Here is a 26,445-nt window from a genome sequence, read left to right on the forward strand (position 1 = left end):
AACTGGACATCTTCTAAAACATGCTTACGTGACAGCCTGTGGGCGAACCACAACTCCCCCTGTACATCGGCTAGGGCGGCGAGGAGATTCTGTTGCCATCGTTGCTCTGCAGATACCTATGGGCAGTAGATTTTTTTTAAATAATCATTTATAGGGAAATGTTTATTTATGTTAGTCAATTTCTCGAGCTAGGATGACTGTAAGCTCTTCAAGAGGAGGGGACCATTCCCTCAGATACATCTAAATCACTATTCCCACCTCTGGCACTGTTTAAATAAATCTCTGCTTGTTCAAATATCCCAATCTACACCACAGAAAAAAAGGGAAAACAAAATCTTGCATGATAAAATGAGTTTTATTTCAAGAAACCATGTATTATGTAAACTGCACATATGCACCAACATCTTAGGAAAATATATAACAACAAATTTTATAAATATACTAACTGCAGTACACCAGGTTGAGAGCAGCATTTAATCATGAGATACTGACCAGGAAGAATACACACATAAATTATAGAAACATAAGACTTTTAATCACAATGAATATGCTCTTGGGAAACAAGTCATTCAGTAAGTAATCACAATGGATCGGGTTAAACCCAATGCATAAGATTTCACGAAACAAAAGCATTCTGCTTTTAGTTGTTCAGAACAATTCAGATCAGTTCTCTTATGTAGAAAAACAAAACAGTTTTACCCACAGGGCAAAAGGCATTGACCGGACAGCAGTAATTATGACAGGTCCTAACCATGCCCCTCAACAGCTTCTATCATCCAATTAGCAATCAAGCAACAACAAAACAACAGTTGAATCCGGGTCACTGCAACCATATTACCCAAGGTAGTAGTCATTATTTAGTGTTGCATGTGTGCATGGTACTTTGTACAGAAAATAAGGACTGGAGATGAAATCCTGACCCCATTGACTTCAATGGGGGCAGGATTTGATCCATGATCCAAGCATTTCACAGTCTAAGAGACATGGAGTGGAGGAGTTGTTTCGAGCCCAGTGGTACATCTGTACCAGTCAGTGCCTGCTGTCATGCAGCCATGGGCACTGTGAGCTGCAACAGAACTCCGGCTCTTGTGCCACCAGAGTCCCAGGGTGAAAGAGAGCCTGAAGTGCACGGCTATTGGGAATAAACCAGTTCAGTCTTGAGAAACCCCACTGGCAATTCTTGAGCTGGGCGATTGAGCCTGACCAGCCTCCCACACTTGTGATCCCCAAATTGCCACCCAGATACCACAGCTCACCAGACCAATCCAATTTATTTTACTCCTCCTTACTCAGGCACCTTCAGTCTCTCCCCTCACCTTAGCCCTCCCTTCCTCTACCTCTGCACATCCCTCTATCACATCCCTCCTCACCCATCCTGCCTCCCCTGCCCCAAAGCCCCCTTTCCCAGACCCTTCCCCTTGCTCCCCCAACCCCCATCACTCCCTGCCTCCCCTCCCTTCTTTTTCCTCCCCTATCCCCACCCCCTCTCCCATCCCCCTTCCTGCCATGCCCCATTACCCCACATCCTCCTTTCCCAGCCCTTCTCCTTCCTCCCCTGTCACCACCCTGGCTGCTCCCCTTCCTCCCATCTCCCCTCCCCAGACCCTTCCCCTTCCTCCCTGCCCCCACCCTCTTCTCCCACTTCTTTCCCTTCCCTACCCCATCACCCTTCCCGAGACCCTTCCTCCCTGCCCCACCCCCTCTCGCACTTCTACCCCTTCCTCCCCTCCCATCTCTTCCTCCCCTGCCCCCACTCCCTTCTCCTACCCCATCCCTTCCTCCCCTGCCCCTACCATTCTTCCCCTTCCTCCCACCCCATCCCTTCCTCCCCTGCCCCTACCATTCTTCCCCTTCCTCCCTGCCCCACCCCCTCTCGCACTACTACCCCTTCCTCCCCTCCCATCTCTTCCTCCCCTGCCCCCACTCCCTTCTCCTACCCCATCCCTTCCTCCCCTGCCACTCTTCTCCTTCCTCCCCTGCCCCATCCCCCTCCTCCACCAGTCTCCTCCCCTTCTATCTCCCCCCTCCCGTTTCCCATCTCCCCCTCCCCGCCTTACCTGCTGCGTTGCTCCTTCGCCCTGGCTCCTCACTGACAGTGTTTGGGACCCTCTCGGGGACTGACACCTAGCACACGTTTACGCCAACAGCCAATCACCACACGGGAGAGGCAGGCCCCTCTGTCCAGTCATCCAATCCCACTCCCTCGTATGGAGCAGTGGGCGGGACACCGATGACATGACGGTCGCTTGCACCCGCTCACTGGCCAGACTAGGTTGAGAGAACAGAGCGCAGCCTGGGCCCGTTCAGCTTTGTTTACATCCTGATCTCGCGAGAGCCATTGTGAGACCCCGACGCACGTGCACGGAGGCAAAGCCCAGGATCCTGTCAGTCACGGACCAACGACCAATCAGAAGAAAAGACCTTCGACCCCGCCCACATCAAGGCGCTAGAATCCTATTTTACCGTCCACTGCGTCATTATGTAATCCCGGAAGTGGCCTAGCTGAGGCAAGGAAAACAAGGCCCCGGCAGTCCCCGGGAAGCTCCGCTCGTCTCCGGCCCCGAGCCGGTAGACGCCGACCCGTCGCACACAGCGGGGCGGGAGCAGTTCCGGAGGGGGGGGGCGGATAATGGCCGTGGCTTCACGGGGGGATCGAGCGGGGCGGGATTGACGAGGCCAGGCTGAGAGGGCCCGGGAACGGGAGGAGGCAAGCGAAGAGCGGCGAGGCCTGGCCCCGGAAAGGGGGTGTCCCAGGACACCCCCCTCCCTCCCGTACTGGGAGCTGCCCTGTCATAACGGGACAGGCTGGCAGGGCCAGAGCCGCCCAGGACGCGTGTTTGGAGGGGACGGGGGGCGGGTAACAGCCCCCCCCGCTAGCGCCAGGGCGGTCCTGAACTAGTGTCCCAAAGGCCCTGGCGCAGCGCGGTGAACGGAGGCAGCCCAACGAAAGTGACCCTGGAGGCAGGAAAACACATCAGTTAGCAAGAGCGGCTGTGGTGACAGCAGGGCTAAGATGGCCACTCTCGCTGCAGCGGCCCGATTAATTAGACAATAGATTTCCTTCCCACTTCCATGCATACGTTCTGGAATCAGCCTCTCTGGGACTATGCTGTGTGTAAAACAAAAACCCGACCAATGCTGCCTTCAGAAGGCACGCTCCAACGGTCTTGTCATGAGAGAGCTGTGTGATCCAGCTCAGAAATAAAATGCCATGCACAGAACAAGCAGTTGCATCACCTTCCCTTACATGTACAAGATGACTGCAACTCTTATAGAGCCATGTGTCATCAATAGGGAAACTCATACTCAGAAACCGCAAATGACAACACCACAAGTTTCCATCATCCAGAAAGATTCAGTTGTGTGATTACTGATCTACATCGTTAGTGACAAGAGTGAATGTGAGTTAGGCCTTTGACAGAAAAAGAAGAGTGGAGGGTCCCTAACAGGAAAAGATGCAGTGTTTCTCAAATTTAGCCACATGTGGCCACCAGGGGCTTTTCTTGCAGCCACAGGCTCCTGGGTGATGGTGGGGAAGCAGCAGCCCCTCCCCTGGGGCTGCCAGCAGTGGTTGGGCCCTGGCCCCTTCTGGGGGAGACAGAAAAGCTGGAGGAGCAGACAGCTGGTGTGAGTTCCCCACCTTCCTGGGGGTGCTGCAGTTGGGCTTCAGCCCTTGGGTGGTGGGTGGCAGGCTCCATCTATGGGGCTTTGGGCTCTATCCCCTGGGAATGGGGGTTTGGGCTCCATTCCCTGGCTGTGTGGTGATGGGCTCTGGCCCCAAGCTCACCCTCCGCAGTCACCCCGGTACTGCCCCGCTGCTCCCCATCCAGGGCTTAATTTGTCCCCAGGCTTTCTGGGACTGAGTAGGTCTGCTGTGAAAAGTGATATTTGTATGTTTGTTAATATCACCTTTCACAGCAAACTTACCAGCTAGCAAGTCTTTTTTTAAAAAGCAACCAAAAGAAACAATAAGAAAAAAGACAAGAATGTACAAAGGACCTTATTTATGTTTCTATTCTGTTTAGGTCCAGTAAAGAATAGAGACAACTCTACATTATTTTTATTACTGAGTCTGCAAACAAATTACAATGATTTGGACATGTATATGTGGATATTTATTTTTCCTAAAGTTAAGTATTTTAGGAAAAATTGTCAGAGAGGCCACCAGCAAGACTTGGTGGCCGCACTCTGACTCCACCAAAAAATTTATTGTGAGAACCCCTTATGCTGAGAGTTATTAGAGCAGTGGTTCTCAAACTTTTGTACTGGTGACCCCTTTCACATAGCAAGCCTCTGAGTGTGACTCCCCCTTTATAAATTAAAAACACTTTTAAATATATTTACCACCATTATAAATGCAGGAGGCAAAGCAGGGTTTGGGGTGAAGGCTGATGGCTCATGACTCCCAGTTTGAGAACGCCTATACTAGGGACTGCAGTCACAAAGCTCTTTGAGATTGGGTGTGAGCATGCCCTTCAATTAACAGTTGTCAGAATGAGTTAATCAGAAGCCCTCTACTTAAGACAAAAAGGGATTGTGAATTTGTCCAAGAGTTTGGGCTGACATGATGGTGATCTTTTGCTGAGTGGTGGTTGTATGGGAGCATGTGGGAAGGCAGAAGAGGAAGATCAAGCAAGCCAGGTATTAACTGGTGAGTGCCATATGGGATCCTAGAAAAAGCTAGGCAATGAGTTTTTGGGTCTGTTCAGTTGGCTAAAGAGACTGGGGGCTGTAAGCTAGTGAACTGTTCCTGTTGTGCCTGGTTCTTCCTGGACTCAGAGAAACAGGATGGTGTAGTCTCCTTGTAAATAAACAAGACTACATCCAAGAAAATACCATACTCCATCAATGTGTTACCAGCTAGAATATCCCCAAAGCCCCAAACTTTGACTAGACACTCAGGTCAAATGCTTCTAACAAACCTATCCTGTAGAACAATATTAGGTACGTTTGGAGTTAGAATATACAAGGACTCTTCCTTGCCAGCCTGAAGAAATGTTCAAATGTTAAGTTCCTATATCTGTTAGCTGTCCCACAATAGAGAGAGAGTTGCCTTACAGGAAAAGAGCTGGAGTTTTTGGTTGAATAGGTTAAACGGCACAATGGTGACAAATTACACACACACCCTAAAACCACTAGTTGATACACAGATAACTTCCTCCTTGCACATAATTTTGTTTCACAATGAAAAATGGTTGAAGGCTATGACTCAACAGGCCTAATTTGATTTAGTGCTGCCACTTAAGGAGGGCTGTCAGCTGTAAATTTTATTTTTTCCTTATCCTGATTGACTAATTAACTTATGTGGAGACAAATGACATCAAAATAGGCAAAGCTGAGAAAAGGGTAAGCTCTAGCCAGTTTACAGTAGCAAGCAAAATAAATTTTAAAAAATGGTAGGGAATGATTGCTCTGGGGAATCTCCATTTGCAATTGCAAGTTTTTTTTGTACTATACTTCTTCCTTTCAAATAATTCTCATTGTTTATTTTATTCAAAACTAAGAAAGCAGACATTAAGCTGATGACATCTGGGGGGGGGGGGAAAGAGGGTGTCAGGGAAAAGAGGTCACACTTACCTGAATGCATGTGCTTGATGGTATATTCAAATTTTGCTTCAACATATATAGTCAGAAAAAAATGAACATGTGCCAGTGTATACAAAGTCTTTTTTCTTCAGTATATTTGCATGTAACTTGTGATAGAGATTCACATAATTCTTAATGTGTTACAGCCGGGTTTTTCTTGTGGGGGAAAAAAGTAGTCTTTTTAAAAAGACTGAACATTTCACCAATCTTTCACTACAAGCTTTTACAGGTTTGTAGAGTGGTGAAGAGTTGTTTGAATTCCATAGCAGATAGGCAGCTAAGTAGAACTATTAAATGCTTTGAAATTTAGAGATAAAAAAATGCAGTTATTCATTTAACTAAAAATGGTTTACTAAGCAAGAATCAAAATTAAAGCCAGCAGTTAATATTAATATTATAGATCAGTAGGTCAAATATAACTACTCGATTGCTTGTTAAAAACTGCTTTTTTGTGTATGAATTTCTGTGTAACAGTAAAAATCATGATCGCTAGTAAAAACTGTTAATCATGGGTTACAATCCCATAGTATGAGAAATAATTTCTTTTAAGGACCAACCTAGACCATACATTATTTATATCTGTAAGAGATGTTATTACATTTATTGGATGAAAGAGAATTATACATTTTCAGAAAGCCTATGATTCCATTTGGGGTTTCTGTAGCCATAGTAACATGTAGGTAGCTAATTTTAGCCTGTGGTTTTATTGTTCCAGTATTAAAGAATTGGTTCCAAAAATATAATCCTGGCCATTGATGTAATTCTAGAATACTGGCCTTTTCCTTGAGCATTTAAAAGCAAGTCACGTGTAGGAGCCTTCTGACCATAACGTACCCACCTAACACAAAACACATTCAGTATAAAATGCCATAGTGTATATTGGGTCCATAGCCAAACCAGTACCTGGAATGTTCTGCACCACAAAACATAAATTAGAATAAAGATAAAGCAAGCACAATGATTAAAGAAACTAGACGACAGAAGTGACCAGCTCAGAAAAACATGCCTCCCCAAACACACACAAAAAAAGTGAAAAAAAGGTCTGTCAAGTGATCATAAAAATACTGACCAAACTGAAAGACTGCTCAAACACAGACAAACAGGCTTTGGTGGACACCTTCAGGGAAAACACTCTACAGACTGGGTTTCTAAACCAAGAAGTTCTTGCTCACAGCCCAACCAGACCTTGAGAGAAATAAAGGCCAACCCAATTAACTCCAAATGCATTAGAAAGACATAGCAGGACAGAATTTTAATACATTACCATAGAATTAATTTTTCATAGTAATTAAAGATGGAAGGGACTTAAGTCATCAAGTCAAGTGCCCGCCACTAGTATATGCTGTTTAAATAAAGCAGGTTGATTGAACACTGTATTTGCCTATGTCCCTTTAAAAATTCTATATAGCATTACAGGAACAATACAGATCTTAACTTCCAACTGAAAAATGCAAATACAGTAAAATTCTGTCAACTGAGGAGTTATACATTACCAGAAATCCAGTCAATCTATGCACTACCAGTATTGTTAGTGACTCAATAAGTTTAGCCCAAAGTACCATGTTAATACTAACATGTTGAGCAGGGAGCTAGCAAAATATGTATACTAACAATGTTTTGAAAAAGGCTGTAGTAATTACCTCATTCAGTGTTGTGAGGATTAATTTGTAAAGCACTTTGAGTTGCTCTGTCAAAAGACACTGTAGAATGTCAACAGTCTTAAACTGCGTAAATATTTAAGATTAAGCATTGACCAGTTACATTTAATTGAATTTAAATAATCCAAATAAAGAGGAGCTGTTTTGAAACTTTCCACAGGACACAGAAATAAGCCTAGTTCCGTGTTTTTAACTTGTTCAATTTGCTTTTGAGGCCTTTGTTTCTGAAAAACTGCACATAATTTGAATAAAATGGAAGACTGCATAAATCTTGTATTTTCCATGTTGAATTGCAGCCCACTGGGATAACATACAACACTTCATCTTGTTCTGAGTGGCTAAGATCCTTATAGATCAAGGCAGAGCAATGGACTCTGAAGTCATTTTTATTGGCCACAGCAGTATAATTAAAAATAAAGGCAAACTCATTTAGCCATGTTTCACTCGTGGACCAAACTTAATGAGTTTTTGCTTACAAAAAAAAAAAGAGTTGGACGTCTTCCTTCTCCCATGTAATAAATTGATAGTGGCTCTGATGGAAGATAGAGTTGCTTGTTGATGATTCCAGATCCTGTGACAGGTGTACACGAGGAAGAACCTACAGTCTCTTCCTCCCTTCTATTTTGTCTGGCTCAACTTAGTTTCTATAGTGTTCAGTTGAAGCACATCAAACTTTCACAAATAGTGGGTATTTGCAGAAGCAGCAGCTCTAACATCAAAACCCTGCAAAATGCCACTGATTCTCCCATAAAAACCAGACTCTGGTTAGTGAAGGAGAGATGCTGGAAGAGAAAGCAAAACCCTCTGCTGAAAATAAGGATGGACATGCCTCTAGAATTTAAGAATGGAGAAATACAGTAGTAAGAGCAAAAGTGCATAAGAATCTTGATATCTCCAGTATTCCTGTTACAGAGATTGGGAGTAGGTGGTGGGGTAGGAAGGACAGTTATTTGGATACCAATGGCTTTTCAGGATATATTTATGTTTTACTATAAATCATCCTGCATAACAACAGTTATGGACACTTTATAAAGGTATGTATGTACTATAAATGGCATTAGATCAGTCTGTTTTCTAAACTCAACATGCACAGGATGAACAGATTGGTATGCAGTCAAGCAAGTTTTCCCCAACACCATGCTGGCATAAACCTTTTAGGTTTCTTTATCTCCCTCTGAAGCACTGAATAGGGACTACAAAAATCAGGTGGGCATATCTTTCCTGATCAAAATTTCCTGCGGAGGCAGGCAGGGGGGAGACAAAGCATGCAGAGAAGCAGTAGACTTCTCTAATCCAAGTCTGTATTTCTCATTCCAAAAGTCCTCTCCGTGGCACATCACACTATCTACCCCTCCCCCCCTTTTTAAATAAAGTGTAGAATTGGGAACCATTTAACAAAAATGGGGTTTTTTTAAGACAGGGAAGGAACCATTTAATAGTTGCACAATTACACAAAACCACAGTGTTTAAAGAATTTGAGCGTAAGACATTGTACATACTTAAAGAACAAAGGCACCCCGAGCAAGTTTTCACTTGTTTTATTTAGGTGAATGTACATATGGGTCCACATAATGAAAACTGTAAATCATAAAATAATTTGATGACTTACTTTGGAAAGGAATTAGCAGTACCATCAGTTAGTGGAATAATAAAAAATGCCTTTATGGGGCACATATATTAAAAGGAATACCACTACCAAATGCCTGGATAAAATGCCATAAATTACTACAGGGGATGAGAATGGCTTTGTAGGATGAGTTGGGGTTTTCAGAAATTTAAAAAAAAAAACCACACCATTTTTTTTGCTAAATACTTTGACGATTAAGGTTACAAAAAATACAACTGAATAAGATACTGCATAGTATTTTAATTAAGATAAAGAAATTGATATTGAACTGTGTAAAGTAACACAACATCTCTGCTTCCATTTCATTTCTGAATAGAGAAATCTAAAATTTAAAAAACAAAAAATAGGCCTAGAGTAATTCTCTAAAAGACACACTTTGGGTTGAACGTATAGTACTATGAAAATACATATCTTCCATTCTATTTAATAATTTACTTCAGTTAAAAAGTTGTGAAATTCTCATCACAAGAAGCTTATACAAATTCATGACTTTAGTAAATTAACAAGAAAGATTAAACATTTTCTTTTAAACAAGGTTTAGCCCTGTTGTAACAATTATACAAGGGGGGGAAAAAAGACTACATTTGTATGAAGGAGTACAAATTTACACACATTTTACAGCGACTTATACCCTACACATCTACAAAATTCACAGTTATAATACAAGCAGTACAAGGCTGAGAATAAAGCTGTTCGATACCAAAAAGTTTTCTACTTTAAAAAAAGATAAACAGGAAGAGTTTCAAATTTCTGCACCAACTTCAAAATTCTAATCAGACCAAACTGTGCTCACACAAACACCCTTCAGCAAACGCATACTGCTTTCCTGGTCTGGTGGAACAGCGAATTGCCAAGCTTCTTCTGCCCCCTCAGGCTTCGCCGCATGCTGAGCTTGTTTGAGTTTTTGCACTGTGGAGTTGTGGACAGGCTTTCTGGCTGGACACTAATGTTTCGACTCAGGCTACGTCTTGGCTTCTTCAAAGCTGGGCCGGAGTTAGATTCTTCTAATGTCCGTTTAAAGTTTCCTGTAGGTGTCCTCTCCGCTTCTTGGGATTTTGTTTGGCCATTAGGAGACATCTTTAAGCTTTTTTGGTCCATGCTTGAATTTGCTGAGTTGGAAGGGGAGAGGGTAACTGACAAGCCATTGCTATAAGATTCATGAATCCTCAAAGCTAGTGTTTTGCTGCAGTTCTCCTCCTGTGGGCCTGGATCCCTAGAGGATGCTACCGCCAACGGTATACTGCTTTTAGCAATCTCACTGGACAGCTCGGAATATTTATCCAAGATCACATTGCTATGCATGAGAGAAGGAACAGGCTCAGAGGAGTTCAGACGTGGCCATAGATCCTCTTCTAGAAGCTGGGATTAAAAAAGAAGGAATTATTTATCCATAAATATCATTATTCCACTTGTGTTACCACAGACCATGGCTAAAGTATGTGGGTGAAAGATACTAGACATGACAGCATATACTAAAGCTTCTCGGAGACAGGTCTAACTCCAGATCCAGATGCAAAACACACCTGAACATTTTCACGGTGGAGTTTAGGCTCTGAATCTAAACTTGCCAGTTTCATCCCTCCAACCTTACACAAGTATGTTAATTTCCATCAGTAAGTCTATGAGGACAGGTCTACCATTAGATCTTTCAGAGACCTGTCTCGCCTTAGTTGGCATACGTGTTTTCATTCTCACTGGCGTAAAGTTAATAAGTCACCGAACTCTGGGACCTACTTGCATCTTTCATTACTTTGGAATACCAACACTGAAAAGGATGTCTGCAGTGAATGCCGTGCACTCCCATTCTTCATCAGCATCCTCTGCAAAATGAAAATGCTACTGCTCTCTTTCCGATGTTTTGTGAGATTGTTTGCAAAGTGCTTTGAAGATTAAAAATGTCCTTGAATTGCCAAGTATTGTCAGGCTCTTTCTCCTGACCTGGATTACGTTTAGACTTTCTAGTTACTGCTGAACAAGATATCAGGTGCCTGAAGCAATGCTCTGTTGCTGGAGGAGTTCTAATGGTTTACAAGGAGATGGAATACGGGCCTCCCCTGGACAATACTATACTGACCTCTGAATTTGTTTGTTGCTTCCAATCCTTCTAGCTAAGTAACACACTTATTCCTTACAACTGGAGGAAGACTGAATAAAAGTTAGGCCCTGGCCTTTTAAAATGCTCGTTATTCAGCAAAGTAAATTTGGCGGTTTTCTGCACAGCAAAGTTATTCTGTAATTTGAAGAGAGATAGTGTGGTATAATGCACTGGAAGCCAGGAATTCCCCAATTCTACTCCTGACTTCATTGCTCTCTGTGACCTTCGGTAAGTCATTTCTATCTCAATTTCACCCTCAGGAAAACAGAGAAGACTTCACTATTTCACAGGAGGGCTGTAAAAACTGCTATTTATGCAGTGCCCTTTACAGGTAAATGTTGACACAATTATTAAAAGATTCAAATTGTGGAGAAATTCCTGGTTATTCAATGAGAGACCTTCAAAGCATTTTTTCAAGGCCACATCATTTTATGTATTACCGATGTAAGGACAATAACCCAATGACTATCTTATTCCAGAAACTGTATTATACTGCAAACTAAATGCACCTGTGGTTACTGCACTTGAAACTGAACGCACTGAAATAATACAAGAGATCTCAAAATCTAAGTATTTTTGAAATCAGACCTTGAGCAACCATAGCCCAATTTGAAGTCAAAGGGGCCTGTAGTTGCTCAACACATCTGAAAAATTAGACTCTAAGCTTCAAAAAAAAAAAAAAAAAAAAAAAAAAAAAAAAACCCAACCACACACTTCAAAAGACAGTCTGGAGTATCAAAGGGATTTTTTTTTCCAGTGAGAAACCTGGACATTACTGAAAGATTATTTTAATCTTTGGTGACCCAATGTAAACCAAATTTAGATAGTTATTGCACAAAAACCAACCAAACAAAAAGATAGCATCTCAAAAGTTTGAATTTGTCAATAGAGTTGATGACAGATATTTATGGACAGTACTTTAGAAGTTATTCTTTCACTCAGTTCTAGTGACAACCCAAAATCCCATGTCGTTTACACATTCGGAGGTCCTTTGTGAACTGTTGCCTAACAGGCTCAATTATACTCTTGAGACTGGCTCTTTGTTAGACTTTTAATCTGGCATGTCTTGCTATGCAAGATCCTCACGCTATGGCTCTCATCACCAATAGCCTTGCTCGATATGGATAGCTGCAGCAACACAATGATTTGGGGCACTAAAATGGAAAAAATTAGGAGAGGGAGTACAAGGGAATTTGTGGTGGAGTGGGGTAATGAGAAGGGGGAAAAAAAAAAAAAAAACACGGAGGGTGTGGACCAGTCAAAATTCATTCCTGGGCAATCAGCTGCTGACAGCAATAGGAAATCGTTGAGAGTTTTTTTCTTTTTTAAACCTTAGGAATATCTCAAGGATGAATCAGTAACAATTAGCACCAAAAAGATCTGACTCAGAAACAAGGGGATACTCTTATTTATTAATTAATTCAGGAACTTGGCTTTGGCCTCCATTTTATTTCAGAGATAATTTCAGGTTTCCCAAGTATGGTTAAGACTCAAGGTTACAAATGCATCTTTAGTTCTTTGAAGATAACAGACAGAGGTGTTTGTTCTTATCGATACTCTCCACTCTTACGCTTTGTCTGCACTATGCACCTTTTAGCGACATGGCTGTGCCGCTACAGCCATGCCGCTAAAAGACACGCAGTGTAGCAGCTGTTTGTTGGGGAGAGAAAGTTCTCCTGCCAATAAAAAACTTCCACACCCAATGAGCGGCGGTAGCTTTGTCAGCAGGAGAGTGCACCTGCCAACAAAGCACTGTTCACACGTGCTTTTTGTTGCAAAACTTTTGTCTTTCGAGAGTGTGTTGTTTTTTTTAACACCTCTGAACGACAAAAGGTTTGTCCTTCGGTTGCCAGCGTAGACAAAGCCTTAAAGGCCAAGCCATTTCCCCCCAAGACATAATCCCCAGGAGTAAAATGTAAATAAAAAGGAACCATCATCAGTAACCTCTTGCCATTGGCTGACATCTAACACCCATAGCATGCACAGTTTTGATGATGGATCTCAGGCTGGGAAAAAGGCAACTGCAATCCATGAAAGCATTAACTATCTGGCTAATGCAGATCAGGTACTTCCCTCTGGTTTTAGGTATTGTGATACTGATCGTCCTTCTGGTATGGTTATTAACAGGAGCAAAGACAGATGTTTTTCAGATGGGAGATAAATACTTGTAGTCTCTCTCCATACATGAAAATGCCAGATTCTTTACATAAAGGAACTCTTACTTAGAAGGGACAGAAATAAGCTCTACAGGAGTAAACAGACCTGAATTCCTAGTGTGACGTCTCACTTCCTCATGTGGGATAAGTGAATTTCAAGACAATAATATGACCACCACTAGACACCACTTTCACAAATGGATATTCACATCTAGGATCCTCCCCTCCCCAGGTTCACTCTTGTACCATGATTTCTTACAAATAAGCTGCATCCCAGGAAGAATTTGGCCTGCCCTACTTTTACATTACCATGTAGGAGCAAGGCTCCAATTTTTAAACCCCCTAAATTATGTAATCTGTGGCTGTCTCCCTAATATTTCCCCACATACATTTCTCAGAAGAAAAATTATTTGGAAACAATTCTGTGGCTATTGTGAAAGTGCAACGTTTACTCTGATGGGAGGAATTAGTAAATACAGGCAAAAGTCAAACATTACGGGAGTTATGTATACTTCTGCAAAGGTTAGGTCATCAACACACTGGTTAAAAGCGACTGGACACAGATCTGAAAAAATACGTCTTAGAAAAAAGGGATTTGTCCACTTCTTGGCATGCCAAAATATTGGTTGTGAATCTATACAAATGACTTCTATTTAAGACTGAATATTTGAGATTTAAAATTTTGAAGGACATAGTAAAAACCAATCAGTTTCTCATGGTCTCATAATACAACAACTCCTCAGTCACTTTAAGTGAAGAGCAGGTAAATGTATATACCAAATAAAATACTTTATATACCACCGTGTATAAAATACTCTGTATACTGGTAGAATTCACTCTCAGAGTCAAATAATGGATTTTTTAAAAGGCCAGAGTATGATGACCACAGGGATCAGGAAGCAATTCTCTTCCCTGCTCCTCATGTACAGCATTATAAAACTGGGTGGATTATGTATGGTTTGGGCAGCGGGGGTTGCCTGCTTCTGGAAGATCAGGTATTAGTCATTGCAGAGGGCACAAGTCCAACTTTTACGGTTTGAACCAGTAGGGAAAATTCTGTTCCTCATAAGCTATTTTAATCCTCCCTCCAAAACTGAATTGTTTTTAAAAGGCTGCTGTTTATCACTGAAGCAAGGCACAATGCAGTCTTCATTTACCCACGCTCTGGTTCCCGTGCTAGTTAATTTTAGGTTTAATGTAATTTGAATTTCATAGAAAGAAAATGAGTCAGAGGTGCCGCCTGCGCTTGAATTTTACCTAGAAGATTTATTTAGAAGCAATTTGCTATTTAAATGGAAAACCCGGTTGGCCAACCATTACATTAACCCGAGTGTGGAAATCTGCTCTTCTCACCGTTACTGCGTCTCACTGAAATGAAAAGCTCCTCCCCTGCCCATTGCAAAAAAGCTACTTATTAGTCAACCCAGAATAGTGACCTGAACACATAGGGAAGCTCCTTTTTGGGCTTTCACAAAAATACACAAAGGGACACAGATGCAGAGTCATTCCATTTATTCTAGTCTGTCTAGAGATGTTTGTTTTTCCTTAAATGTTTCAATATTATTCTGATAGGACAGTTGCCCTGTTTTCTCTGTCTCTTTTTCCACTTCCTGCTTCCACTTTTTCCTTTCCTTCCACTTCTATACGGATTCTGTGAGAATAGATGGTATTTGTTACTAAAACAGCAACCTATACTAACGCTAAAAATTTTATTTGTGGTAGCTGTGTATTCATTTCAGTTTTAAAAGAAATCAAGTGGGATAGGAATGAATTATCCTAAATAAAATAAATATTTTTAAAATTAGAAAATAAAATTGTAAAGCAGGACAAGAGGGGGAAAAAGTGTACTAAAAATGGAACCAGCAGATTTAATGGTAACCATTCTACGCCTGTGGCCAACTGAATTTTACCATCAGGGCCCTGCTAAGAAAAAGAGGACATAAAGGCCTTGTATAAATGGGGAAATTGACCAGAATGGCTACAGAATAATAAGCTATTCTGCTATAGCTCCCTGTGTGGACACACTGTTCTGGAATAAAAGTGAATTTTATTCCAGAATAATTACTAATTATTAATTAAAGTCACTTTTATTCCAGAACAGTGTGTTCTGGCCACATGGGGAGCTATTCCGGAATAGCTATAGCAATATAGCTTATTCTGCTGTACCTATTCCAGTTATTTTCCCTATATAGACAATCCCTAAAACAAAATAAAAAGTTACCTTCATCTCAGTGCTAAACATCACTTTGAACTGGTAAAAGTAACAGTTTAGCACTTACCTTCCAGATGAAAGACTCATATCAAGGCAAATGTTCTAACGTGTGCTGCATACTCCAAAACAGTAAGGAGGACTTTTAGGAGGGGATTTGCAGTCCCTTAAAAGCAACCTAGCAGCCCCACCAGAGAGCTGAAGGGCAGTTTGAAAATGACCATGAAAGGAATGACACTCCTCTTCTGAAGTTTTGACCTAGAGCTTCCATTGCTTTTTGGTATTGGTCTGACTATTGGGAGCACAGATTTCTACACCACACAGAATGTACTGAATTTATTTACATTTATTTACGGAGGGCCGGGGGGATATTTAGAGTACTTATTTTAAATGCTAGTTCTGGGACATTTTCAAATCAACATGACCCAAAGTTTACTTGACAAGGGCTGGAAATAATTCAAAAGCTGTACACAAAAAAACACTGACTGAAAAACAGGAACAATTACAGTTCAGATAATCTCTCGCCACAGAAGACTTTGGGATTGCTACTCTTTTTCAGCGGATTTTGGGTTCCTCCCATGCATTCTCCTGCTGCTACTGAATGGAAAAAACCCCACTTGCTGTTTTATTAGCTGTCTGTCTCTATATCAACCAAATGTTAAGTACTCTCATCCTAATCTTTGATTTTCAATTTTACTTTGCCTAAAGGATGGCTATTCAACGACATTAGAGAACATCAAAGCACCACAGCTATTCAAGTTTGCGGAAACTGGCAATTATTGAAACAAACATCCACTCACAATTATACCCTAGTCTAACAACAAAATGGTAAAGATCTTCCAAAAACCTCCCTTCTATGTTAATGGACAAGGTTCTAATTCAAAGGAAGATCCCTGTAAAATAAGGCTGTCTCTTTTAATGAAGAAAATTTAAATTGACAGATAGATGCAGATAAGCTCTCCCAACCTGAAAATAAAAGTGCTCTTAAAACAACTAATCCTTTCTCCGTTTATGTAGGATGGGGAAATTCAACTACTCATCAGGAAGAATGCTGTACACATAATTTAAATACTGACCTTTTTTAAACTAAATACACCAACCACCATTCTATCATTATAGATTGCAGTTGTTAGCATTCGACTGGTAATTCAAAAAGTGTCAAGATTTTAAGATTACGCAGAGACTTTGAATGTCCCCAAGTCCAGAGCTCATACTTTACATTCCTGACTTATTTTCCCAGGACTAAACAACTGAAGAACATATGATAAAAGGAGAAGTGTATGATCTTTCTAAGTCACATAAGAAGGCTGCCTCTCTTAGCGAGAAGCAGGAGGTGGATGGAGGAATTAGCTATACATTTTGTGGGTTTCATTCTTAAAATTGGAATGGTTTGGAATTCTAAATAATTTACCTTGATAGGAGGGGTACAGCAGCGGGAGGGTGTCATCATGCACATATCAGGACTGCTGTAGCAGGGGCCCTCTGCCAAGTTGAGATACAATTCCTCTTCATTTTCCCAGTTGCTCCGATTGTCCAGCACCGGCGAGATGCAGATTACAATGGCACTAGTATTATCTGCACGAAGCATGCGCTGCCTCCACCGGCCTAGTGCTCTGTTCACCAGCATTTTGGCACAAGACTGTCTGTGTTCTCCCTTAATGTTTAAAGGAAAAACAGAACACCCATCACCATTTTACTGTGATCATAAAGTGAAGAAATTATATGGCACAGATTGCAATTCTCTACCTCTACGGCCTGGTCCACACTAACCCCCCACTTCGAACTAAGATACGCAACTTCAGCTATGTTATTCACGTAGCTGAAGTCGAACTATCTTAGTTCGAACTTACCGCGGGTCCACACGCGGCAGGCAGGCTCCCCCGTCAACTCCGCGTACTCCTCTCGCGGAGCAGGAGTACCGGCGTCGACAGCAAGCACTTCCGGAATCGATCCCAGAAGATCGATTGCTTACCGCCGGACCCGGAGGTAAGTATAGACGTACCCTACATCATGGTGCTAAAGCATCAGAATTCAGACAAACCTGCATCTAGCAAACAGACAAACAGAATGGAAGTCAAAAACTGTTTGAATAAATTACTGTGCAAACACCAGTTACAGTGAAACTTTGTTCATGATGATGTCACATGGAGGAAACTCATTTTACTAATTTTTTTTAAAAGGTAACTGAAGTTGTATTTGGACCTACTTATTGTGACTTGTCCATGACTTTTACTAAAAATACCTGTGACTAAAACATATGCTATCCCAGTAAGTTTACCATCACTGTAATAGCTCCATGTATGTTGTAGCAGTATAATTAAGTAATAACACTCAATGATGCCACAATTGCATATGCTTTTAAGGAATATGTTACTGCAATAGAGTAACACAGCAAAAAAGTGAGTTAACAGCTACCATGTTATCTTAAAGTAGTTGACAACATCAACATGCCCTCACCATAAAATACTGTTTCTCCTCATGATCTTGGCACATAGAAATAGCATCTTGAGGTGGGATCATGTTCCACAGTCCATCGCTGCCTAGGATAATGTATTTGTGCTTCTGGGGATCAAGCGTATATACACTAGTGTCTGGTTCAGGAGACACAACAAATTCACCACTGTAGAAATCATAGCTCCACAGATCACCTGGGGAGGAGGAAAACAAGGAAAATGTTTAAAAAAAATAGTCAGTCAAGGGTCATCACTGTCCCCTTATTACAGCAGTCTTCAACACCAACCTTCAGTGAAATGCCTGTAAAGTCTATCAATGCAACTCCCTTAGTGAGACCCTCTACTTACGAGTTTTTGTTGTTGGTTTTTTAATTGTTCATTTCTGGTAGTCCACTCTTTTAATAATATGTTTTGATTGATTGATTTTTTTACTTCATTTTAAAAACATGTTTATAAGAGATTCTCTACTTCCTGTTGATGTTTGTTAGGGTCTTTTCAGGAAGGGAAAAACTGACAATACATAGGAAACAATGAAACTGACTATACTCTAATACGTCAAATATGCTAAGTAAAACTGTTGCAAGAGAGAAAAGTGGATTTTCCCCATTCATTTCTTTCAGTTATAGTGATTTTAGAGGTTACTTGTAAAACCAGTAAAATTTTCAGACAAAAATGTGGTTTTCCAAATTGATCCCTTTAAATCAAGGAGTGCCATTATACTGTTATGCCTACATCTTCTTGCCTTCGCCTTTCAGGCCTGACGGCACGGTTTCTACAAGGCTAACCCCTACATTTCTTCTCTTGGACATTACCTGCCCTATATGTAGCATCCTATAATTGCAGAAACAGAATGAAAAGTAATTTTCTTATAAAAAGTATCCTCCACTTGATTCTAGTAAATAACTCCTTAGAAAGGCAACTGAAGGTTTGAAATTAACAGAGAATCCAATATAATATTTACTACCATTTTCCAGACCCTGGCAGGTCTCTTCCTGTATGCAACACGTAGCTTTAAAGTAGAAATTCATTCAATATCAGAGGGGAAAAGCATTTAGAATCTAAAGAACTCCATTTTAAAAGCAGGTTTTTCAGCTTGAGACTTCAAAAAGTGTAACTGTTTGTGTGCTTTTAACAGTTCTTTCTGACTCTGACATCTTCTTTCCCCACTCCAACGTGCCCCTTTAAAATAATAAAAATAAGCTCTTTGTCTCCCTGCTTCCTGGAGTAGGAACTTTTCCTTTCGCTCAGCTCGGCACTATCAACCAGTTCAAAAGGTTTTTCAGAAACAGAACAAGGAATACTTCAAATCAATTACTCCACTTCACTATGGCAAACACCCATGGGCCATCCTCCTTAAAGAGCCAATTCACCTTCACAGCAGCAGCAGCAGCAAACATACACATGCTTCTACTAAATGCTAATTAAAAGCCTTGCCTACTTGAATAGAGGCACTCTCTCCATCAGCAGACTAGCACAACAAAGCTCACTGGCTGGCAACAAGATGAAAATAAATACTGTCGCAGTCAAGCTGAGCTCCAGTGCACCAATTATTGTGCATGTATGTAATTGCCACTAAAAGTCTCCATAGAGCACGAGCTTTTGTTCAAATCTTGACTGCCATTGCCACAACAGACAAGATCTTAACTCCTCATTTATTTTATAATCTTTTTATAGCTGTTTTAGAAACTGTTCCTGCCGCCTATTAAAGTCTTGCCATGGAAGTCAATGGCGGCATGAGACTGAAACATGGGAACAGTTGTTTTGCTTGATTGTTTTAACTGATCCTTGACTGATCACTATTGTTTTTGTCAGTATTGCTTCTTTACCTCTTCTAACCAAACAAGCATAGTTATAAACAATTTTGTACGGTGATTACCCCCTACAGTGGCCTTGCCTCCAGGTATTTAAGTTTACACAAATAAACTTTGGACATATTATTTCACAGATTTAAACAAAAGCTATCCAATGTTCATATACTGTCTATAGAGGAGGTAGCACTTCCATAACATCTAGACCAACTTTGAATGACCATCTATAGCGGAGAGGCAAGAGTACAACAGAAAATGGAAAGGAGTGGGGGATTATTATTTTTTTTTTAAACATACACATTCCAGTCAAAAGGAGCATCCTAATACAGAGACAGACAGCAATTTACATTTCTACATTAAAAAAAGTGGTTGCAGAAATTCCACTATCTGGTTCCCAACTCCGAGTGAGTTACTTTGGATTCCCAGCACTGTGATGATGCCCTCTGCCCTCCCCTTTTACCCACCCTGTGTCAGGTCAGCCATCTACCAGACAGAGGATGACTACCCACCGCAGTGGTTAAAGCTATATTGGATAATGCAATCCAATCAAGGTGTGTTTGGGTTTGGCCAAAGAATGCTCATCCTACCCATTTACAATCACATTTCTAGTTGCACCTGTGAATTAATGGCAGTAAACTTGTTTTCAAAGTAGGAGACACAAAATACAAAGCCAGGTGTGTAGCAGATTTAACTCTACATAAATAAACAAGGTGCATAATATTTACAGTGATTCAGACAGCTTAAATTTGTTACAGAGCTACATTTTCCTCCCTTTTACAATATATTAACTATACAGGCCAGAGGCAAAGAATGGAGAAGTAAGGCGGCACACACAGCAAGCTTGCTGGAAGTGTAAAAAAACCCGCAAAGATTTCTAAGTGGTTTTGAAGAAGTATTCCTTATAGGACTTGTACCCTATAGGTGCTATAAGTAAGGCTATGTTTTAGTCACGGGTATTTTTAGTGAAAGTCATGGACAGGTCACGGGCAGTAAACAAAAATTCAAATTTACTATATACCCCTAACTAAAACTTGGGCCAGGGGGCCACGGCTGCTGGGTGGGGGTGACCCGGGATTCCCGCCAGTGCTGGGGGGGGGGGGGGAGGGGAGGGGAGCAGCAGCACACGGGTAGGGACCCTCGCTAGTGCTGGGGGGTGGGGGGGGCGGGCTGGGGGGACTAGCAGGCTCCCTACCCGGCTCCAACCGGCATGTCCCTCAAGTTCCTAGAGGGGCAGCCAGGGGGGCTCCGCGTGCTGCTCCCACCACAAGCACTGGTTCTGCAGCGCCCACTGGCCGGGAGCCGCAGCCAATGGGAGCTGCAGGGGTGATGCTTGCGGGCACAGGCAGCACACAGAGCCCCCTGACCCCTCCGCCTAGGAGCTGCAGGGACATGCCGGTTGGAGCTGGGGAGCTCCCCACCGCCACCCCGAGATAAGCACCCCCCGCACCCCAACACCCTGCCCAGGCCCTGAGCCCTCTCCCACACCCAAACTGCTGCTGCTGGCCCAGGGGCAGCTCGTCTCAGGCAGCCCCTGAGCCAGCTTCACCGGCTGCCGAAGTCACGGAATCCGTGATCTCCACAGCCTTAGCTATAAGCAACCGATCTTGCCACTGGTAAGGGATCTGAAGACCTGATAGCTGCTAAATACTGAACTCCCACTGTGAATCAACAAGAGCACATGGCCTTCACAGGGTACAACTGCATAGTGCCACTGTCCTGAAGCTCATTTTTATGTGTGTGGCATGTAACACAGCAGCATGTTGGAGCTTTGCTTCTTAAACAGGAGTCTCCTTTTCTACAGTCACAAGCAAGTTTCTGGACAGTATGTCATAAGAGCATGAGACAGAGGGAGGGGACAGTGAAAGCAGTGTGGTCTAGAGTAGTGGACTGGGTGTCAAGACATGTGGGTTCCATTTTCCAATCTATCTCGGACTTATTCTGTGACCTTGGAAATGTCACTTACCCCAGCTTTACAGATGGGAAAACTGAGGGGATATTTCCCAACTTCCAAGATGTTATCATTAAATGTTTATAAAGCACTTTGAGCTCCTCATATAGAAGGGGACACTACAGAAGGGAAATGCCTTTTTTTTTGTTTTTTGTTTTAAACTGTGTCAATAATACACCTTCACAATGTACATGTGCATTTCCTGCAGGTATTTCTGTAGGTGCTATTTTACTTACATTCAAGAAGAGGGGCATCTTTGGAAGTGATGCTGAAGAATTACCATGAAGCAACAATCTAAGAATTTCTTTGCTCTGAGTGGTTTGTGTTTCAGCTTCGGTTATTTAATTATATAAGCGAGGTTCAGTGGTTGCATTGTGTACTTACCAATGGGTAACGTGGATTTTTTTTATTTCATTGTGCATGTGCAAAGTAGCATATCACATTCATTACCTTCACATTCATTACCTTATGCACTGCGGGGGAATAATTTTAAGACAAGCTTTCTTTTTCTTACAGCTGAGGGCAAAAGCAAAAAAAGAAGGATTAATACTAATGCAGAGGAGAAGGAGCAGCAGCAGGAGGAGGGGCCCTCACTTTAATGACATGGTTGGCCAATGAAAATGAGTGTGCATATCTGCCCATTCTAATGGATAGAGAAGCTTTTCAGTTTTCCATAGTTTAATATGCAGGTTTCATTTTTATTATTAGAAACCTGTAAGTGGGGGAAAGGCTGGGACTTAAGGTGAAGAAAACATTAGGACAGGTTAACAGTACTCTAGAGCAGTGGATCTCAAACTGTGGGTCAGGGCTGGCGTTAAGACTTGCTGGGGCCTGGGGCTGAAGCAGAAGCCCGAGTCCCACCGCCTGGGGCTGAAGCTGAAGCCCAAAAGCTTCAGCCTTGGGTGATGGTGCTCAGGTTACAGGCCCCCGACCTGGGGCTGAAGCCCTTGGTCTTTGGCTTTCCCCCACCCCTTGGGCAGTGGGGCTCGGACGGGCTCAGGCATCAGCCCCCCCCCCCCCCCCCCCCCGTGTGGGATCATGTAGTAATTTTTGTTGTCAGAAGGGGGTCATGGTGCAATGAAGTTTGAGAACCCCTGCTCTAGAGGATCTAAAGCAAAAAACTTGCTCAAGGTAGCCTTTTCTCACAAAAACTTCCTTTTAACAGCTGTACCACTTATATGATTGCCAAAGCATGATCCATATTTACATAAAATGCTTCAGTTCAATACAAGAGAATAACTGTATAAATTAATTTGATTTTCTCTTCCCTTTTCAGGCACACAGATTTCTATGTTGGAGCTTTGTCTCTTATCAATTCTTCTCTTTTTCATAAACGCTAATTTCTTTATTCCTTGTGCCTTTTGAGGATTTAATCTCCCCATTACGTACAAACAGAATGGGCATTATGCTCACCATATACCACATAAGATACTCTTTGATACAGAGAAGATGTGTTACACTGAAAGTTAAAATGGACAGTCCTAAGTTACACACCCCGATACTACACCAATCATCTCAGTTTCAGTGCACGTGAGTGCTTGCACGTCACACCCACATGCCCAACTCCACCTGCTGCCCTTTCTGAAAAACAGCAGAGTAATGATAAACAATAAACGATCCTGCTTTCAAAACAACGGATGTGGTCTCCTGAGCATCACACCACCACCGTGTCTTGGGTCAGGCGCTAAATGACTCCCAAGAATGGAATAAGCAGACAGCACAGAAGCACAACATCAAGACCCATAATCCAGAAGACAAGACAGTACACGGGGTTCATCCCTCCTAGACAACTCATTTTGGATCCAATCGTGTGGTGGTGCTGAGTCCTCTCAGCTTCCTTTGGCTTCAGCGGTGCTTGTCATCCGGTAAGCCTCACTGTGAAGGGCTGAAAGTTTTTAATTCAGAGGGCTACGTTCAAGTTGAAATTGAAGCTGGAGGAGGGAATCTGGCACTGTCAGTTGGAATGAAGCAAGCCCCATTGCTGCAATTATTATGTGTATTACAGCAGCACCTAGAGGCCCAACTGACAGCAATCCATTGTGCTAAGCATTGTATAAAACACAAAGTACGAAGAACTCACAATATAAAGTGACACGACAAAAGAAGTACGACTATTGTCGTTCCCAATTAATAGACAGGGAACTGAGACGTAAAGAAATTAAGGGACTTGCCAAGGAGACACAGGAAGCCTGTGAGAGCACACCAGGAACTGAACTCAGATCACCTCAGTCCCAGCCCAGTTCCTTAATCATAATAAGCCCATCCTTCCTAGCTACTACAGAAAACTCTCCATACCATCAGTCTTTCCTATAGCAAGATTGGATACCTCTAGCTAAAACAGAAGTTGTGTGCAGAAATCATTTGGTGAAATTCTATGGGCCATGTTACGCAGGATGATTCTAGCGGTCCTCTTCTGGCCTTTAAATCTGTGCATCTGTCGCTAACCAAAAGCTATGAGGTACTAGTCACTTGCTTGTCTAGATAAATCAAGAAAAGAAAAACGAATCTAGTAGTAGCAACAGCAGATGGAAAGTTGGTCTAGAAAATAGTATTTCCAAAGCTCATTGAACTGGAGTGGATAGACTGCTCTCCAAGTCGTGTTTTGCTAAGCATGCACATTTTGCCAAAAGGAATTCTTTATCACAGATGGTCTGAAACCATTTTCCCTAACATTATTCCTCTGAAGGTGGCCATTCAAATTCACCATGGGCGTACAGTTGAAATGCAATACTATTAAATGCAGCCTAGCTGTGAAGCCTTCAAGCTTAAAACCTTCATAGAATAAGCAAGAACTGCATACAAAATTACAAGCAAGTGGAGCAGCATTACCCTGCCACGAGTAACTCTCACTTAACGGATAGGCCAAATGGAGCTTTGGATATGACTAGCTGAGAAAGGAGGAAAACCATCTGCATTTTGGTCCTCTGGCCTGGGGAAAACCCCATAAAAGTATATTCCTGCCCCAGCTACACTTTCCTTAGACTAGGGAGAAGCAAGCAGTCCTCACAAATGGTGTGGAAGGCAGCCAACTGCATTCATATGAAGTCTAAGTTGGGTGGGGGAGAGGAACGAGTCCCAGGATAGAAAAATGGATATTTTGGCTTCTTTTGTATGGACTACCTAATTAATATCATTTGGACCCTGACACCCTACTGCACAGCAACAATTTAAAAAATATTCACATATTTATGCAGCACTTTTTTGCAATCCAGCCCCGTTTTAATCATGACAGCAAACAAAAATCAATGCTGAGCAGCACATCAATATTATTAATGGAGTATATTGGGGGAATCTATCATCCACCTCCTTCCCCACCCTCAAAAGAGTCCATCCACCAGCTTGTTCGCTAATCAGGCAGGCAAACGAATCTTGTTCTCCTGACCCACCTTCAGCACAGCAGATAGAGCCATACAGTTCACCTCAGAACGCCTTGCGCCCTGGGCCAGTAGAGACCAGGCATATCACTGGGGTGAGGTAGTACGTTTTGTTTTTTTAAATGGTGTAGCGCAGGAGTGTTCAACCTACAGCCCGCGGACCGTACATGGCCCACCAGAACATTTCATTAGGCCCATGGCCTGCTTCAATACAATATACTAACAGCCGATTCATTCGAATTTTGTCGGCATATTTACAGCATTTTAGTTTACACAAGCGTGTAAAGAGACAATAAGGGACATAGAAACAACCTATCTAAATACATACCAAAGAAGCGGAACTTAAAATATAAAAGTCAATACAGGTGACTTTAAATCTCATTAAAATATGCAGAATCTGTTTGGCCCACACAAGATTGTGTTTAGGTTTATGGGGCCCTCCTGGGTAATAAGGCTGGGCACCACTGGTGTAGCGTATGACAGAGTGTAAACCAACGCTTTTTAGAGTTGCTGCACAGGCAGAACACGGATGTCAACTGTGTATTTTCCACTGGCCAGCTGGATATTGCAGCATCTACCATGGTGGTGGTGAAGTGGCATAAAACTAGGGAAAATAGCAAGCCTTACATAGCAAAATCTATGCTCCAATATTAGAAAAAAGGATGGGAGATTAGATAAAATCATGCAGAGGTAAAATGCACAATTCTCCCTAATTAATGAGTGCTTTACAAACATTAATTCAGTAGCTCAGTAAAGCAGGCAGGTACCTCCTTTTATAGATTGGGAAATTGAGGAAGCAAGGCAATATGACTTGCCTACAGCCATGCTAGGAGCAGAGCCAGTATCAGAAATCAGGAGTTGCAGGCTCCCAGACTCCATTCACAAGACCACACTCTATCTTTGTTCTTAATTAAAAACATGTGATGCCACATGTTACACGATTTGTTAAAAATCCTGTCATTCTACAATCTTATGACCAGGGATTTTTTGTATTTTGGGGAAAGGTGACCACTCCTTCTACATCTCCCAGCAGATCAAATCATCTGACACTGGAATAAACTTTCTAGAGTAAGTTTCCAGGGCAGAGGCGGTATGCATGTCTACACAACTCTCTCTCTCTCTAGAGAGAGACCTATCTCATAGAACTGGAAGGGGCCTTGAAAGGTCATTTTCACTAGCAGGACCAAGTACTGTCCCTGACAGTTTTTTTTTTTGTTGGTTTTTTTGCCCCAGATCCCTAGGTGGCCCCCTCAGGGATTGAACTCACAACCCTAGGTTTAGCAGGCCAATGCTCAAACCACTGAGCTATCCCTCCCCCCAACAAGCATAGTGCTGGTGCTTAGACTACATGAACATGAAAAGATTTCAGGCACACTTCACAAAAGACATTCATCTCTACCAAGTAAACATTTAGCCCTAAAATACCAACTCTTTTTGTGCACTGTGTGCTGTCTGGGCCTAATTCAGTTCATTTTTTAAAGTATTAAGCAGTGTATTCCCCCTTACCCTGGTTATTGTTCTATTTTTGGAT

General features: G+C 42.2%; 2 protein-coding genes across 2 annotated transcripts in view; both read right to left on the reverse strand.

Annotated features, from left to right (window-relative positions):
* The window catches only part of BCAS3 (BCAS3 microtubule associated cell migration factor), a 498,029-nt gene extending 495,693 nt beyond the window's left edge, over positions 1–2,336 (reverse strand). The window contains exons 1-2 of the mRNA XM_065418107.1: positions 2,058–2,336; positions 29–116 (exon numbers count right to left, since the gene is read on the reverse strand). Of these exons, the coding sequence (XP_065274179.1) occupies positions 29–99 (71 nt within the window). The 5' untranslated portion in view covers positions 100–116; positions 2,058–2,336. The remainder of the gene's footprint in view (positions 1–28; positions 117–2,057) is intronic.
* Positions 2,337–9,091: 6,755 nt separating this feature from the next.
* Positions 9,092–26,445, reverse strand: part of PPM1D (protein phosphatase, Mg2+/Mn2+ dependent 1D) — a 38,016-nt gene continuing 20,662 nt past the window's right edge. Inside the window, exons 4-6 of the mRNA XM_065418286.1 lie at positions 17,789–17,979; positions 16,743–16,985; positions 9,092–10,230 (exon numbers count right to left, since the gene is read on the reverse strand). Coding sequence (XP_065274358.1) covers positions 9,676–10,230; positions 16,743–16,985; positions 17,789–17,979 — 989 coding nt within the window. The 3' untranslated portion in view covers positions 9,092–9,675. The remainder of the gene's footprint in view (positions 10,231–16,742; positions 16,986–17,788; positions 17,980–26,445) is intronic.

The sequence above is a fragment of the Emys orbicularis genome, chromosome 17 (assembly GCF_028017835.1).
Source record: "Emys orbicularis isolate rEmyOrb1 chromosome 17, rEmyOrb1.hap1, whole genome shotgun sequence".
Classification (NCBI taxonomy): domain Eukaryota; kingdom Metazoa; phylum Chordata; order Testudines; family Emydidae; genus Emys; species Emys orbicularis.